This window comes from Diceros bicornis, chromosome 4 (assembly GCF_020826845.1).
Source record: "Diceros bicornis minor isolate mBicDic1 chromosome 4, mDicBic1.mat.cur, whole genome shotgun sequence".
Taxonomy (NCBI): domain Eukaryota; kingdom Metazoa; phylum Chordata; class Mammalia; order Perissodactyla; family Rhinocerotidae; genus Diceros; species Diceros bicornis.
Genome location: NC_080743.1, coordinates 41148953 through 41168187, shown reverse-complemented (window position 1 = coordinate 41168187; position 19235 = coordinate 41148953). Strand labels below are relative to the sequence as shown.

At 36.9% G+C, this 19235-nt stretch overlaps 1 protein-coding gene across 1 annotated transcript in view; it reads left to right on the top strand.

Moving 5' to 3' along the window:
- VAV3 (vav guanine nucleotide exchange factor 3) overlaps positions 1-19235 on the top strand; it is a 352245-nt gene that overhangs the window by 240962 nt on the left and 92048 nt on the right. Inside the window, exons 18-19 of the mRNA XM_058538664.1 lie at positions 3934-3959; positions 9216-9261. Of these exons, the coding sequence (XP_058394647.1) occupies positions 3934-3959; positions 9216-9261 (72 nt within the window). The remainder of the gene's footprint in view (positions 1-3933; positions 3960-9215; positions 9262-19235) is intronic.

Below are 19235 nucleotides of genomic sequence, written 5' to 3'. Positions count from 1 at the left end.
AGGTAGTTATTATTCCTTCCATTTAACTACTTGGGTCAGTTTAATGATATATTAATAAAGTGACCTAGAAACTGTTATGTGGTTGGAGCTCCTGAAGAGCTCCTGAAAAGACTTGAAATCAAAGCCTCTTTCCAAGTATTATTTACAGTTTTTTCTTTTTCAAAATATTGCTCTAGGTGTGAGTGGTGAACATAGCATTTGTGCAACTTCCTCCAAAATTTGACTAGTCCAACTGTCTTTTACTTTTAATGTTTCACCAAAATAGCATGTTAGCCATGATGACAAGGTACCTTCAAAAGCTGTACTGGTAATTACTTTTCTCTGACCTCTTTTGAGACAAGTGGTCTTACTGGACATTGATTTGTTTAGTCTTAAGAAATAGAACTTCAGATAAGAGACAAAGCAAATTGTGTAATAATGCACTGAGAGCCACTTGTATTGGAAAAACAAATATAATAGGACTGAATTTTATGTTTAAACAAATGAATTATATGATGTGAGTCGAAAGCCTCAGTGAAAACCATTTCTCTTACATAAATATGCACATTGAGCCTGTGCTGGCATGGAAGAGGGAGTTCTGCAAAGGCTCCCAGCACCCTAGTAACACGACTTCTCTGAATTACATTAAACCAGTTGGGACAGGATGAAAGAATGAAAGGTATAAACCCCTTGAGGGCCTGTGAGTCACCATCTGGAAAGGTTCTTGAAAGGGTAAGAACATTATATAGTTTGATCAATAGGAGCCTGAGAAATAGGCTGCAGGGTAAAGACAAGTTGAGGAATAAAAATTTTTGGAAACTTGAAAAATTGAATTACTATCCTAAGGAAGTTCCCAGGCGAAGAAGAGAGTGAGAGAAAAAGAGACTTTTTCATCAGATCTCAACCAGCAACCTTTCTGTTTGGTCAGAATTCAGCCAAAATAGATTTGATGATTATCAGCCCTTATTATCTTAATCTTGATGCACAACTGTGACACACACAGAGGTTTTTAGATATGTAAGTGCCTGCCATAGTAGTTTTGGGTACATATCAAGAGGAAGTAAAAGATGCTGTTGCAGACTGCAAAATTAGAGCAACTTTTCCATGGAATACTTCATCGAAAGAGGTTTTTATTCTATTTTTCTAGCCAGTATGCACTTTTACTTTGAAAATGTGTGAAACAGTGTTGCCGTTGGGTTTTCTTCTCTCTCATCACTGTCATTTTAGTATAAGTTAATAAGCTGTTGCATTAATATGGCTATCAGAATTTAGATTACGTTTGTAAAGGAGGCAATCAGTTCAATGGTATGGCTATTAGAGCAAGTACAAAGTATAAGTAGAGGAGGCTGGCTAAGAATTTCTGAACTCAGAACCGATCCTAAGAGTTATTTCCAGTCCTTTGGCTTTTGCCCTATCCTCAGAAAATTTACAGAACTCTGCCGTGAGATACGACTAAATAAAAGCTCAGACTTTCAAGAGCCATTATTTATGTGCTCTGCCCAGCATGAGCACATCAGAGTATAAACTGCTCTGTGCCACATCCATGGAAGAAATGGGCTTCTTTCCTGGGTGGCAGGGTGGAGGGTGGGGGTAGACATGGTGGCCATGAGGATGGGGAGTAATGGCAAGGAAAGAGTAAGCCCCAATTAAGCACTCACGTCCTTAGAGTTGGAATTACATCCAACACAAAGCCCTTTTCCGTTTTTCCTGTCTGGGTTACACAGAGGAGGCTGTGTATAGCGAAGTTCTCAGTACATCGAGTCAGAGTTATGAGGATTCTCTTGAGACACCAAAGAAAGAAAGGAGACAACAAGAAGCGGGAGAAATGAAGGAGAGGGAGTTGGGTAAGGTTTTCAGCCAAGTTTAGTTTGTTCCTCACGTTGTACCAGTCCCATTCATGCCTCTCCTGGACCTCACACTCTCTTGAGTTCTGTGATAGATGCTCATTCATGCAGGAAGCTGGCCTGCTTGCACTTAAACCCTATGCAGCAAGATATGAAAAGCCTGTAAATGAGGGTCTTCTGTTTGTGAATCTGTTTTCTGGGTTAAGAGGTACAAGTATCTGCATAGCTAGATGACCATCTTAGATCCCATCATTTCTTCTTCCCAAGGAGCACCCAGATGATGGAGCGTAGTGTGACAACTGCTGCCACGTGGGTTATCATAGGTTTTATGCAAAAAATTAATGCATTTAAAGCATGTTGTAAAAGACCTATTTTACAAGGGCATAAAAACACTTCTATGCAGAGTCAGAAAAACATACTTTTGAATTGAAATTAAAGTGCACGCTCATTTATGAACACTGAACCTGAAAGATCTGAGGTTTTCCCATTTTAGAGGTCATCTAGAAATATCAAAGCTCTCCTCAGTCTCCTTGGATGGAAAACCTGAACTCCCCTTCTGTTTGGTGCTACCTGTAGTTTATGATTTCCAGTTCAGGCTCTTTGTCTAAGTCACCAGTAGGAGAAGCAAGTAGTTTAGGGCTATTCTGGCATTTAGGTCTTTCTGGTTAAACTAGTGAAACAGGTATCACAATTGCTCTGTTAGGAACCCAAGTTGACCTGGGTTCTAAGTCTGGGCATAGTATCTAGCCAAATGGTATTTCATAGACCCTCTCCCCAAACCAGTCCTCTTAGGCAGTCTTTGTTCTATAACGCTGCATATTTCTAATGGGGAGGAAAAGAAGTGAAATGCTTTTCTGTCCAGGAATACTCCTTTGTGAAGGCTGACTTCAGACCTGCAAAGATGCCTTCGCAGAAGGCAGGGATCTATGAAAGGTAGGGTGATGGGGTTTGAAGTTGACAAAGGAATGCAGGCTTAGCTTTTCTCCAGAAAGGTGACTTTTTGCCCACGGATCTTGTGATTTCCATTAATTAGGAGTAGTTCCTTAAAAAAAAAAAGCCCTGTTCCATGCCCCAGGCAATCTTCCTGTGTAAAGCAATCTGTGGCAGCGAGTCAGGTATTCTGGAAGGAGTTTTCCCTGTGAACTTTGGTCATGGGGCTTCTTGGAAACCTCTTATAGAGCCTTGCCCTTTCTTTCCTGATATTTCCCTTGGTTTCTTCTCCTCTTTCAGATCCTTCTTTAGAGGATCATTTTGGGTGGGAAAAGTATAGGCATAGGCTCAAAATGATGCGGTGTTTTCTTTCACAGTCTAGAGAAGTTACAGTGTGTATAGGTGCTCCTGAGTATGGGGAAAGGAAGCAAAAATATTATCCACCACTTTTTCCATGTGTAGTGTGTGTCTTTACTCTCAGTGCGACCCTCTGCCCTCCTGCCACATTACTCACCTGAAAAATCTCAGGGCCCTTTGTAACTGTTAGTCATTTTTGGGAACTAGAATGTAATGAAGAGATTGTTGTTTCTATTTATAGACAGGTAAACTAAGGATGAGAGGAAAATTAGCATTGGAATCGAATCCTGTCAGTTTTTTATTTCCATCTTTAAATCAAACTATATTCCCCCCCAAAATTAAAAATAAGAGTTGTAGCTACTTAATAAAAAAAATTCATATGCAATATTGTACTGTGTTAAATTTGCAGTTGTTATGAATAGCCAATGTAATGCCTTTGTAACTGTGTTTAGATTCTTAAAACCATGTGTGTTGGAAGAAAGGTTCCCACCTAATTTTCTCTAATGCACATAAATTTAGTGCAAGCCCCCATTTTAAGGAGCTTTACATGGTTGGATTAACATTGCTTAATAAACAATTGAGAAAGTTAAGCATAACCTAGAAGTCATTTAGAACTATGAGTCATTTTCCTGACAAGCCAATAAGGCAAGAGAACCAAGGTTGCAAAACAGTTACTAGCCCAGCCTGAGGGACCCTGGAAATATATTACAGGTATCAGTTAGGAAAACAAAGCAGTAGTGTTTTACCACGCTGCAGAGAATAAGGTTGCTAACCAGACAAAATAACTTTACACTGACAATGCCAATTTTTACATTTGTTTCAGAACAAGGGACGCTCAAACCATCGGAGGTAAGATTAACGTTTAAAATTTTTTTATATAACTTTTGCATTTTGGGTTGTTGGCTAACTTAAGCCGGCTTAAGCTTTTAGAATGTTAACTGTGCCTTTAAAAATGGATAGAAACAGAGTCAGCAACCAGGTGCTTGTGAATGAAACGCACAGGTTAAATCAGAGGAATTTTCAGTCACCGTCTATGTATTGTAGGCAGAGGAAAAATGTGAATATTGAATCTCAGAATGTGTATGAAATGAGACATTTCAGAATCTTACTTATTCAGATAAATTTCAAATAAATATTGTAGCAATGTTATGGCACTAATATGGGTTAGATTTCCCTACTTCCCTGCTGCAGGATTCCACAGAACTGAGATTTATAAACTTAATGCATCCTAAGGCATTCTCTTGGAATGAATAGCTTTGATCCTGTTAGTACAGAAAAGGGTGGCCCTCATTCCAGGAAGTTGGCAGACCTGTCCTTGTCGTGAAAGATTGTGTCGCTGCCCAACATTTGCTGGTACAACTGAAAAGTTCTACATTGTTCATCTACGGATGTAGTTTCATGTTTCTAGTAGTTTTCCATTTGAATACGAACGTGATTCATATCGTGTCTTATTGATCAAATCAAGATCTGATAACATTTCCTTTTGGTTTAACACAGAGTCTAAGGTGTAATGGCTTACAAGTATGTGATCCCTATTACCTCTCAGAACAAAGCGAATTTTAAAAAAATACGAAAGAATGAAAAATATGGCAGATTTCCAGACAACCATACATAGCCTTGGCCTTCAACCAAAAGTAACAAATTTCTTACCTGACCTCCCCAAAATAATGTCATAGCAAAGAAAATTAAAATGTAAAATGTGCGTTATTAGTCGTGTGAACCGAAAGTATAGTAATCTGAGAATTTCAGAATAACAGAATGACAAAAAACATTCTGTGCCAAATTATTTTAACACATAACAATTATATCTCATTAAGAGTGGTATAATATTAATATGTTTTTAATAGGCTAGCGTTTAAATAGTTGATAAAAATAATGAAAAATACAGCAAGATATCGAGAGGTAATTGTTTCTACTTTTTTGCATAAGCACATAATTTGTACATACGGGGTATCAAGAATGTGATATGGGGAAATTCACATGCATCTCTTCAGTGTATCAGTTGACTTTATTTTAGAATCTAGTTTCTAGATCAAGGAATGCATAGTAAGATAATAATATTTTTAAAATAGGTCATGCAAGCTCTTCTAGGGCTAAAATAAATTAACATAAAATTCCTTTTAGTGTTTGGTCGACAGGTGAGATTTCTCATTAGGGCTATAAGGATTCTTCCAGCAGTGCCAATGAAGATCTTGGAAGGCAGCCTTTTTTCTCTTACCCTCATGCTGTTATTAGATTATTGAGACACATTTCCTTGTAGACCTCTAAACTCAGTGTTATATTACATTTATCCTATTAGATATATGTATTATTTTTTTTCTGGGGAGGATGATTTCATTTGATTTTATTTTAGTAATGTGTAGTGGGTGTATTTACAGAAAGAAAGTGTGCTAATAAGAAGTGGTTAATAATTATCACATGATGATAAATAATTCTCTCCAGGCATTTTTATACTCTTAAAAATTATATGTAAGCCTATTATGAAAGGAATTAATTTTCATGTTGATTTTTTAAAATTTAGCATCAGTGTTTTAGTGACTTGCTTAACATTTGAGTATAATAAGTGTGATTTTTATTTAATGTGTGATTCTGGTAGAAATGTCTACTTTGGATAGATAATTATAGTAAACTCTTATACTGGCCAACCCATTTGGAAACTTTAGCCTTGGTTTAAGAGAGAGGTGTAGCAAAAGAATGTTAAGAAGCATCTTTTACTCCATACCTCCCCGTGGAGACTGTGTGGAAGGTGCTTTCACGCTCCGAGGCAGATGGTTAAATGATGTTCAGGAGTCTTCCCAGAGGTAAAGATGCAGCCCTCTTGTAAGCTCTGCAATTATTTTTTCCATTTCCTGAAGATCTTCTTTGTCTTCATGTACCAATTTGTAGTCTTATTCTGTTCCCCTTTCAATAGCCATGATTGTGAATTTTTACTTTTATACTTCCTTCTCAAGGTAGGTCAGTTTTCAGTAGCCACAGGATCCATGGGCCTCCATAACCACACCTGGGATGTTCATCTCACATCCCATTCTGGAGTGGACCTTCAGAAGCCGCTTCTAGGTCCAGGAAGTATTATCATTACATATCTATTTAATACATATCTATTTTAAACGTATTCCTTGACGTGAGTTTTTCTACCTTTAAAATAGCTAGAGGAACCAAAGGGCCGGCCCGGTGGCGCAAGCGATTAAGTGCGCGCGCTCTGCTGCAGCGGCCCAGGGTTCACCCGTTTGGATCCCGGGCGCGCACCGACACACTGCTTGGCAAGGCATGCTTTGGCGGCGTCCCATATAAAGTAGAGGAAGATGGGCATGGATGTTAGCCCAGGGCCAGTCTTCCTCAGCAAAAAAAAGAAGAGGATTGGCAGATGTTAGCACAAGGCTGATCTCCTCACACACACACAAAAATAATAAAATAAAATAGGTAGAGGAACCAAAGCTGGTTCCATATAGCAAATGAACCTTGGCTTTTGTTGGTAAAATCAACAAAGAGAATTAGGTTTCTCCCAAAAGAGGCAAGAAGAGAGATTGTTGGATGGTAAAGGTATTTCTTTTAGAGAAAGACAAGGTAATGAAGCAAGAAGTAAAGTTAGGTTGGTTAGTTGTTTTATTTCCCCCCTTTCTAGGTAGATCAAAGGAGATTGAGAAGGTTCTGAAGACTGATTCCCCTGATCTCATGGGGCTGTAACTGAGGGCTCCCAGGGGTGGCTACTAGATATGCTCTCCTCCCCATGCTGGGGATGAGGTCTTGTCCAACTCTATTCCAGGCTTTTGAGAATATAGGTGGAGGAGGGGAGTATGTTGGATGGGGTATGACAATGACAATTGAAATTTGCATTTTAAAATTGTTTAAATATGTTCTGCTAAACATTTCCAAATTTTTTACAATATAAAACACTTTTTAGGTGCTTTTAAAGTGTAATGAATCTCATATCCAAATACACTTGGTCTAAGTAGCTGAAATTCCCTCCCTTTTTTTTTTTTTCAAATGCACCGGATCATAGTTTATTCCATTGCACACTCTTCCTGTAGAAGAGTTTTTGTTCTCAGGGTCACTGATTTTCAAGGATTTTCAGGAGGAAAAACCTAAAACATAAGCAGTAGGGCAATAACTTAGTACAAGAATTTATCCTTTATGTGAATTTAAACATTCAAAATACCATGAAGTTAATAATAATGACAATAATAATAAACTATCACTTAATAATCCTTATGATGTGTCAGGAACTGCTCTAAGCACTTAACATAAATTAACTCATTTAATTCTTACCACAAATGCCGTGAAGTAGGTGCTATTATTATCCCCATTTTATAGATGAAAAAACTGGCACAGAGACATTAACTGACTTGCTCAGGATCAAACAGGTGCCAAGTGACAGGGTCTGAATTTGAACTTAGGCAGCCTGATTCTAGAATCCATACTCTTAATAATTGCCCCATGCTCCCTATTTTAATCCTAACTTCAAGGTAATATAGAGTTGCTCTTGAACTCAAGCACTCTTTTTCACATTCTAAGTTTATAGTTTTTAAATAGTTCTGGTTTAGGAATTCCAGAAGTAAGACCCAAAGGTTGAATTCCTTTCTTGCCTTGCAAGCACTTTGTTAGTAGAAGATATAAGAGCAGTAGAAGGACAGCTTCTATTGTACATTAAGAAGGTGCATGGATATGTAGGAAGTAAATAGCAACAAGATATCCATCATTATATATTTTCCTGTTGAAAATATTGTCAGTGTGTTCATTGTCCTTTATATGGAGAGCTCCAAAAAATTTTATAAAATTTCAGATGAAGAGTTTTTTTTTAAAGCAATTTTCCTCTAAGTTATCAGATAGGAATCTGGAACTCATAGTCCTTCTCCTTTTTGTGCCTTGGCTACCAAGAAGCCCAGAGCTCCATTCTCTTCTCACTCACAATGGCTTTCTTTATACTATGGGTTTTCCAGTACAGCTATCCATCTTGTTCCAACATAGCTTCATTGCTGATTTTAATGATCATATTAGGCTTTTACAAATTCATTTTGGAAGTAGTTGGATTAAAAACAAAAATTATATTTTTAAAATTTCTCCAGTTTGTACCTGAGATCCCTGAAAGTCTGCTTGATATGGCTTTGAGGCCCTTTGGAAGGCTGCTAAGATCCCATTTCACCCGTTTAACTTGTGAATGAAAATAACAGGAGGAACCCTAAGAAAAACCCGTGGCTAATGTGTGCTTAGCGAAGCCAGTTGTGCTCTAAATGAAACTAAGTCTCTACACACAGGCACAAGCCCCAAGACACATAGAAAGAAAATTGCTGTTGTGAAAATCTGAATTATATGGTAGTTTTAGACTCAACATTTCATCCAGTTGTATAATAAAAAGTGAAAATCAAATCCTTATTAATTACTGTAGTAATTAAATAGGAATGAATTTAACGCTTGTGAAATTGAACATGTAACTATGTATTTTCAAAGATTTAAAATCTCTCTTGTTTCGAATCTTATCTATAATTTTTGTAATGTACAGTTTTTCTTATGAATTTTTTTTCTGTAATAAGAATTTACTTTCCTGGTTCACAAGCTGCATGCCTGTTTTGTTTCTTAAAGTTTTCAGGTACAACTGATCCATAATTAAAACCCCATTCTCATTGAAGTGTTGGCTAAAGTCAGAGCTTGAGATCTTTGTTTTGGGTTGTATACTTCTCCAGTCTCTGGTCTGTCAGGCCTTAGAAGTAGCTGACTTAGAGTTTTGGAGATCATATGTTTTTGCTGGGAGCATTTTCCAACCAAGAATGGGTGTCTGGGCTTTGTTCTCATAATTCCTGTAGTCATTATGACTCCAAAAACAAAATGAGTCATAATACCCAGAGATGGCAAATGAAAAGATATTTTTTTCCCATAGTGTTATAAGACATCTATGACTTATCAAATGTAATGATGTTCAGGTGGAAGACTTATGAGAGAAACAGAAAGGTTGAATTATAAAAACAAACTTTAGAACCAAATGTTTTGATCATATTTAGTCACTCTTAAATGGAAAAAGTGCAACATTCGTTGGCCTTCCGAAGTGTCACAAAGTAATGCAATTTAATAATACAAAATCTTCATTTTGCTTTGTTTTACCTTTCTGCACAGAAACGGACCAATGGACTCCGAAGAAGCCCCAGACAGGTGGATCCAGGTGTGTTTCTGATTATACATCTATAATCATGACTTCAGTTAAGTAATTATGAAAGTATATGGGAACTGCTGTAGAAAGTCAGATTGTTGGCCTTTGTCCCTCGCAGTTTGGTATATAATGTGTGACCAGGAGGCGATGGCATAGTGTGTAAATCATTTACATGACATTGCTTCCTAGGACAAGGTCACATGATGAATAACCATCAGTACCACAGTCTTTCCACAATCAGTAATTGAGCTGGTTATTTGCTTCCTGAACAGCCTCAGGGTATCTGGTTAACGCTAACATATCCAACACCTTTCCCTTGTCCCCTTCTAAATGTGGAAAGAAAATCAACAAACAAACTGGCACTTAAAAAAATTAGCATTTTCTAAGGGGCTGGGGGAGTTCATAAACCAGACAACTTTGATGCCCTCCCCATTTGGGAAATTACTTTTCTTCATCCTATATCTATACTATTTTATAATGGAAGAATGAATTTAAGGACTTTGTGAGCAAGTATCCTCTCTGGAGGCCAATTATTTGTCTGCAGAGATCATTCAGTTGTTTTCTATTTAACATCATGAGGTTTGCCCTGTCATTATTTAGTATAATTATTTTTTCATCCATTAAGCAATGCTTTCCATAGTTTAATTACCAAAGATTTGTTATATACATGGTCATATTATTGCAGGTAAAAGTATTCATGGCTAAAGTATTCTAAATATGTGAACTTGATAATAAATCAAGTGGAACATGAAATATAGAATAGTCTTGCTCAAAAATAATCTGGAGTATGTGTTTTGTTTTCTCATCATGAACAGTGTTCACCTAGTTGTAAAGTTTAGCTTTCAAAGCGTTATAGCTTTTAACTGAAACCACACCCATGGTAGCCATGCCCTTTTATGAGCTGTCTGAAAAGATTTATAGGAGCTTTGTTGCCTCTGGCTAGAAATTGCCTCACTTGTGTCCTGAGATCAGTTTAAATCTTTTAACTACAGAACAAAATTGAGGCCATTAAAAAAATAGGAGTCTGGTTTAACTTTTTAATAGTTCTGACTTCCCCAAGACAATATTGTTTGCAGAGGACTCTGCAATAATATTTAGAAGCAACTTCTTCTGTTCTGTTTAGTAAGAGTGTATGACTGTGAACATAATATTTCTTTTCCTTATTTTGTGTGAATTGTAGTATTTCTGTCTCAGAAAATTATCTAACCTTTATAAATGTTATTTTAAAAATATTTTCTATGGGCATTTTCATTTAATCCATTTTCCCCCAGGGAAATGATTTCTGTATTTATAGTGTGTCAGTAGGAACACATTTGACTATAAACAATTTACTTTATTGCCAAAAGTTTTAGGAACCCTTAGATTATTTAAAAGGAGGTATAGCGAATTCACAGATTATGAATATGACAAAGTGGACCAATAATAAAATAGTTTATCCCCCTTTATCCTAAAGGTGATGGCTTTGTACAGGAAGAACTCTTCTGGTATTCCTGTTTGTCCAAAGATTTTAGAATTTCATGAAGAATAAACTTACAAATGCAAAAGAAGTGGTGCTATATGTTATGTTTATAATTATATATATATACCTTTCCATTAGTTATAATAATTATATATGAGTGTTTTCTCATTTTTCCACATTTTTGAAAAAAACAAGTAGTTGATGATCTTGCCTGTTGTAGGTCTTAATGTGATAACTATTTCTCTCTGTAGGTGTCCTTTGATGTTAGGCTTGCATTATCTGTTTAGGGTTGGTTGTCTTTTGTATCTTTGCCTCTTTCTGTTGGCAGCACAAAGCTTTTTTCTTCAAAGTTAACTCTTGCTTGCTAACTGTCTTTTGAGTTGATCCTGATGTGACTACTGTTTAGCAGATTTCCACAGTTGTGTGGGAGTTTTTTTACTCCAAGCTGTTTAAACAAGGGATCAGTAAAATTAAGGCTTCTTTGGCATGGACGAACTCCTTCCAAGGGGCATTATTTGTCGTTAGTCTTTTACCATGGAAGTTTCTTTAACCCTCTCTCTTCTAGTTAATTTAGTGACTTCTCCAGTGCTAATACACTGACTGCTTTCCAGGGCCTCATTTAGGGTGGCTTGTAGAAAAAAGAGATTCAACAGTTTAGGAGGTCAGACATAACCACTCTATCAGGTCAAAATTTCAGAGCCATGTACAAAGGTAAATTATATATTATATATCTTCTCCGTAGACCTTTTGTTTTGGAAAGGAACTTAATGCATAGTTCTTTGGGTAGTAGGTGCTTAGTAAATATTGGTTAGAAGTATTAATGAATGTCTATATACTTTTTCTGCATGCATTGGCTCTCTTCCTTTTTAAATTCCTCTTACTGACAAAGTGGACCAATGCACTAATGGAACGTGGAATAATCTAGTGGTAGGAAGCGTGGCTCTGAGCCACATTGCCTGGGCCAGGGACCCAACTTGGCTGTTTACTTGCTGTTGACCTTCTGCAATTTGCTTCCTCTCTGTGCTGTAGTTTCCTCATTTGTAAAAGGAGACTAATAACAGTACCTACCTTACAAAGCTGTTGCGAGCATTGCATTAATTAATATGTGTAAAGTATTTATAACGGTGCCAAGTGTGTAGTAAATGCTAAGAGGTGGCAATTATTATAGTAATTACTTTGTGGTAGAGCATGTTATTTAATATTGGACATTTTGTCATGTGTGGGAGAATCAATAATATTTGTCAGTTATTTCTTTGCTAAATTAATTACCCAGAATTAAAGACCCAGAATTTTATACTGAATTTTCATTGAAGCTAGAAGTTATGTAATCATAGTAATTTCAGATTGTTGTTATTCTCTGCTTATGTATTGGCTTCCGAGATATTTTGCTTTTCTTTAAGAAGAGACACAATCAACAGTGGTGGTTGAGAGTTTTTTGATGAAGTTAGTAGTGTTTGTGATAGCAAAAAAGAAACAAAGAAAGAAACTCTCCCAAGGTTGAAAATGTATATTGTGAGTTTCTATTCAAACCAAGAAAGAGGTGAACTGTAGGTTTGCATTGTGGCTTGTTAGCACATTTAAAACATTTACTATTTATTAATAACTATGATTAATCTTTATAGATAATATTTATGAATGGCTGTGCAGTTTAGTTAGTTTTTCTTATCTTCTATTGTGTGCTAAGAAATTTATCAATTTATGATCTTGACTGCTTTTATAAATATAGTAATGTGTTAGATGCAAATTCTGGTAGCTCTTTTGGATTTCTTAAATATAGCAAGGTATTTTCATCAGTTTGTACTTTTCTTCCTGAGACAGATGTTGGTTTCAGGAAAATAACACTTGTCAGAGACAGATCAATTATTTCAGGAACACAGAGGTACTAGGCCTTTTTCAAGAACATGAGATCATAAATCTCAAGAAAATCTGAGCACTGCTGTAATATTTTTCATCTAAAGTGGCACTCAAGGTCGAAGTTACCAATTAAATTTTAATACTGAGCTTTAAAAATTTCCTTCTGTCTAAGTATGGAAGATACAAGATTTATTTTAGTTTGCATGTGGCAAATCTGTATACCAGGACATGTATTCTTTTAATCAAGTCCATGTTTTTAGACTGTTACAAAATTGTCTTATATTTGTGGAACTCATGGCATCTTGTATTTAAGTCCATAGTCACTAGCTTTTAAAAAATTCAGGCCATTGTTGTGTGTTGTGCTGCCTAAAGATTAGGTGGAGTAGATGGGAAACATTTAGGTACCTCATTCTCTTTCTGATCTTAAGTTACTCATGTGGTTTGCAATAACCTTGAATAGTAAATGAACAGATAATGGTTAAATTGCTAAAAGAATTCTTTCTGAGAGCTCTTGCTTCTCATGTGCTCATTGTTAAACTCTTAATTACAAAGAGAAACGTGGCTTAGAAGCACTGTCTTTTCTTATTCACTGAGGAGATGTCTTACTGTTTCTTAGCAGAGACATCTTCAAAGATGGTCACTTTCTCTTTCAAGTGGGCAGGATTGATATATAATGCCATTCCTATTTGTTCGTGTATGAAGAAAGGAATTCAAGAAATCTTTCTTTCATTACCGACTTCGTGTCTTATACAGCAATCACCAGCAATGTCATTAATTATAGAACATGGCCCCTCTCCATGAGGAATTTATATTCTGCATAAGGAAGGAGTAGATACAGGCACAAAGTCCTCATTGCATAAATGCATGTCTATGAATGTACATATAAAAATATTTTAATATACGTATACTGCTCTATATACTGATTCACTATGGTATCACATAGTGTCATAAAAACAGTTAGTGAATAGTCTGATAAACATATAAAAAGATCTAACTATGTAGTATGTGCAAAAAAGCTAAAGGAATTGGAAAAGAGAGAGGCAAATGTGGGCTCAAATTGCTTTTAAGCTGGATTGTCTATATGTGTTTTTATGTATATAAATAAAAATTTTATGCTAGTTTATTGTATTGAATTACAATTCAGTACAATTTTCCTTAATGTTTTAAATTCAAAGAATTGTTAAACTCATTCCAAATCCAGACAGAATTGTTGATTTCTTTTAGATTTGCTTTTAAACATAATGCCAGTTTGCTCAATAGAGAAATTTTATATTTTTAGTTTCCAAATAGAAAACATTGTTGAGAAAAATAGCAACCCAGGATTTTTAAAATCACTGATCTAAAAATACATTTTTTCTTTTTCTCCTTTTTTTTGAGGGAGACAAATGTGTATTCTTGAAGGCTTTAGTAAATGAGCTTTTGTCTATAACTAAGTAATAAAGTATCCATAGATTACATTGTTTCCATATTAATCAGTCAAACCTACTTTTGTCTTTTCTGTCACCTCTAAAACTAATTTCTCATCAAATATAAATCCTAATCTAAATATTGGGAGCATAATTGTAAATGTGTAAAAATATATTTCACATTGAAAGAATGAACTTGAGAAAACTGGGGCAATAGAACCCAGTGATTAAGATTCATTGCAGAGCAATGAGAAATCCAAGCTGTGAATGAGTGCTGAGGAGCCTGCTTTGGTTTTTAAAGCAGCTGATTTGTTCTCAAGCTTCTATTAAACTATGGACAATAAGGCTGGTTTTGCACTAAGGCAGTTGATCCCCTGGTAGTTATTTCCAGGACTACCTTTCTCATTCCCTTTGCCATGATGACAGATTTCTGAAATGTCCATCACAGTCCCTGGCTCACATCTTTTGGGGTTTGGGGAGGATTTATTTCTCCCTTTAAAGTCTTATTCCGAGTTCACAAAGGGTCACTATTGCTGTCATCTGGCAGGTTTGTCCACACCTTGCCAAGCCAATCTTTACACTGCTCAAGTCCCTCCAGCGTAGGAATGAGGCAAGATGAATATTTGAACAGATACACAGGGGTGCCTTAGGTGGGAGACAGCATCAGTAATGTGATTATTGAAATAAAACATTTGGAGTATTATATACAAAACCTACTTATGGGTCATTTATGCCCTTCTAACTTATAATTTCTGTTATTATAGTAATTTTAGAGAATAAAGTATATATTCAATATTTAGAAAAAAATTCTGAAAAGGAAGTCTCAAACTTGGTGAGCTGCTTTTAACATTTATAAAATATTGCTTACTTGGAAGGTCAGGTATGGCTGGGCTTCCTTTGCTATATCTGTGGCCCTGGTAGTCTAATACTATTCCATTTCAGAAGAAAAAGAACATGCCCTGTAATGCTAAGTAGACAAAGAAACCTCAGAAATTTCTTATGAGCCAACAACTCCTGAGAACCAAGTAACCTTGTTTGAGAGCTTTAGTCTGAAGTAAGGTAAATGAAAGGAACCAGTTGAGTCAAAACTATTAGCTTCATGGGGCTGACCTGGTGGTGTCATGGTTAAGTTCGTGCGTTCCCGCTTTGGTGGCCCAGGGTTCACAGGTTTGGATCCCCAGCACGGACCTCTGCACCGTTTTTCAAGCCATGCTGTGGTGGCATGCCACATATAAAGTAGAGGAAGAGGGGCACGGATGTTAGCCCAGGGCCAGTCTTCCTCAGCAAAAAGAGGAGGATTGGCAGCAGATGTTAGCTCAGGGCTAATCTTCCTCACCAAAAAAAAAAAAAACAAAACAAAACTATTGGCTTCAAATAACAATATTGGATACAAGTAATATCCAACTGATACCAGGAGAGAGGACATTGATAAAGTAATCCTTAATATCATAATTGTTTATGATCTTATGATACAGAAGTTCTATATACAAATAGTGAGACTAGTTGTGAAATTAATTAGAACATTGGAGTGCAGTTTATGGAATTTCTGTCAAAAGGACTCATATTGGCAATTATTTATCTTTTTTTTTTTTAAAGATTTTATTTATTTATTTTTTTCCCCCCAAAGCCCCAGTAGATAGTTGCATGTCATAGCTGCACATCCTTCTAGTTGATATATGTGGGACGCGGCCTCAGCATGGCCGGAGAAGCAGTGCGTCAGTGCGTCGGTGTGTGCCCAGGATCCGAACCCAGGCCGCCAGCAGCGGAGCGCCCGCACTTAACTGCCTAGCCACGGGGCCGGCCCTATTTATCTTTTTAAATTTTAATTTGAATGAAAAGTAAAGCTGATGTTAGGTTCTTAATAATTGTTTTTTACAGATAATTTTTCTTTTGAGATTCATTTTTTTCTGCATAGATATTAGAAATACATGGAAGTTTTCCTGTGTTTGAGGAACTTGAAATTTTGTTGGAGAGAGAAGACATACAAACATAACATGTTTAATAATAGTACTGTGTAGTATGTGGGGAACCACCAAAGTGTGTGGTGTAGGTTATGAATGGTGTAGTTGACTAGGAAGGCAGATGAGGGAGAATTCATTGTGAGCTAAAGAAGGACGCAGGACAAGGAGACAAAATATCTAACAAGTACCTCAGTAAAAGTAAATTCACATAAACCTACAGATGTTTAAATAAAGTTATCAGTCTCTTACTAGGTTTGAGTCAGCTCAATTTTCTATCACTCAGTGCGCTTTTGTTTGTCAAGTGACTAAACCCATTTCAAACTAGTTTAAGAGAAAAAAAGAAAAGACTGATGGATTTACTGACTTAGGTAACTAGGAGGTCCAGAGTGTTTTGGCTTCAGGGAGAGTTGGATCCAGGTGCTCAAACGACAGCATCAGAGTTCCATTTCTCCCTGTATCTCAGTTGTCCTTTCTTCTCTATTGATTTCCTGTCAACAGACATCTCACACAGGTTTGTCTCATTTGGAAGCAAAGTTACACACTAGCAACTCTCAGCATATATTGTACCCCCAGCTAGTAATTCCAGAGAAAATAGAATACCTTTTTCCCAGTAAATCTAACAACAATCCCAAGGAGGTCTTTAATTGGCCTGGCCTAGACCGTCTCCTCATCTCTGAGGTGATCGCTGCAGCTGGGGTGCTCTGTGATTGTGCCCACTTCCAAAAGGGGGAGGGGGCTGACTCAGACTGTCCACATGAAATTTGTTTTCTATAAGAAAGAAGGGCTGTGTTTACAACAGAATGGGGAAGGGGAAAAGGAGAAGTTTGGTTTGAGCAGATTATAATGTACATCTGTTATTGTGTGTGACGAGTTTCAGACATTTTCCTCCTTGGGCATATTAGGTACCTTCACTGACGTGAACTCTTTTAACCATCAGAGGCAGCCTTGTGCAGTGGTTCAGACTGAGGGCTCTGCAGGGACATAGAACTGGATTTGTGTCCTGCCCCTCCACTGACTAGTTAGTTGATAATCTTGGGCAAGTAAATCTGTTTTATTATCTCAAAAATGGGGGTGATGAGTAGCAGACATGACCTACGGTCATTGTGAAGATTAAATAAGATAGTAGATAAAGCATTTATCGATAAGATTGAGCACATAGTAGGTGCTCCTTAAATGTTGGTGGTGGTGATGGTTATTACTAATACTTTTACATTCCTATATTAATTTTCTAATGCTATGTAACAAGTTACCATAAATTTAGCAGCTTAAAATAGCACACGTTTATTATCTCACAGTTTCTGTGGATCAGAAATCTGGGCATGGTTTAACTAGGTCCTCTGCTTCAGGATTTCTCACAAGACCTCACTCAGGATGTTAGCAAGGGCTGTATCTCATCTGAAGGCTCAACTGGGGATGGATCTACTTCCCAACTCACTTATGTACTTGTGGACAGGATTCAGTTCCTTTGGGGCTATTGAACTGAGGTCCTCAATTCCTAGCTCACTGTTGGCCAGAGGCTATATCCTCTGTTCTTAGCCACATGGACGTCCCCAACATGACTGCTTTTTTCATTAAAGTGTGGAAGCCAAAAAAGTGATAGAGGCTCCTAGCAAGATGGAAATTAAAATCTTATGTAACACAATCATGAAAATGACATCATCACCTGTCTATTGACTAGAGGCAAGTCACAGGTCCTGCCCACGTTCAGGGGAGGGGATTAAGCAAGCATGTGAATACCAGGAGGCAGGGATTGTTGGGGTTCATCTTAAAGTCTGTCTGCCACAAACTCCAAGAGGAGATATTGCTAATTTCCAGTGGAGGGAACCAAAGTTCTGAGAGGTTAATTTACTCAGGGTCACCCAGCACCTGTTTGGTACTAGGACTTAATTGCAGGGTTTGGCTCCAGAGACCTCATTCTTCTAGAGGTCTTTTGTGTCCCCTACTTATGCCAAGCTTTGGACAGAGGAAGGCTTATTTCCTGAAGTTTAGCTGTATATAGCAAATTAGCAGTGCGATCTGGTCTGTTTTGCAGAGTTCATTAGTGGCTGCTGTTATAAAGCAGATTTATGGGTGATTTTATTTTATGCATTGTTAATTTTGAAAATGTTAATCTGAAATTGCTACAGTATTTCAATTAATTTGGACGATTAAAACTTAGCACCAGAAGAATCCCTAGCAGAAGATAAGGCAGCTAATTAGAGGTTCTGAAACAAACAACTGTAGACACTGGCACTGAAACACGCTGGGTGGATGACACCCAGCAGAACTCGCTCTGCTTAACAGTTTTTTTTTTTTTTTAAAGATTTTATTTATTTTATTTTTTCCCCCCAAAGCCCCAGTAGATAGTTGTATGTCATAGCTGCACATCCTTCTAGTTGCTGTATGTGGGACTCAGCCTCAGGATGGACGGAGAAGTGGTGCCTCGATGCGCACCCGGGATCCGAACCTGGGCCACCAGCATCGCAGCGCGTGCACTTAACCACCAAGCCACAGGGCCGGCCCGACAGTTTTGAAATGGAAAGAATGATTTCTGGCAGTCTAAATATTAAACTTGAATGCAGTTGAAATTTTTTAAAAAGCCATTTTAAGGAGTTAACTGTTTACATTAATGTATAATTTTTAAATGTCATTCAGTTCTGGAAGACTGCTTTCAGATTATTTTGGAATGTTGTCTTTTGGATAACAGTAATAGTGACAGCAACACAATAGATATTTGTTGTCAAAGTATTTTTCATTTGGCTTATGATATTTCATACTGTTTATACATATTGTTTCAATATATTTTTCTGAATTTAAAGGTGAGACAGCACATATTTCTTTTTTTTTTTAATAACAGTTGACCTTCTTTGATAAATTAGAGTTTTGCAGTTTGAAAAGTATGTTCTAAAAAAATTCAGAAAACATAAGGAAGTAGAGAAAAGTTTCCTGGACAAATTACCTGTTATCCCCTCACTCATGTAATCACCTTTACACTTTTATTTTGTTTTATGTTTTTTTCCTAGTACTTCTTTTCTTTGTGTGTAGCCATATGTTTATAAAATGTCTGCATTTTCAATTTGGTATCCTGCTTTTATCACTTAACTTTGTTTCATGAGCATATTTGTTCATTCAACCATTTGACAAGTATGCAGGCTCAGTGTTAAGTTTACAAGAATGAATAAGATGTGTTTTCCCTCGCATAGCATACAGTGTCACAGAGCAAAGGTAAGATTTGAGATCAGGGAAATACGTGCTTAAAAGGGACACACAGGGTAGACACGTGGACAACAGGAAATGATGTCTGAACTGAGGTCCAGGGTATGAGTA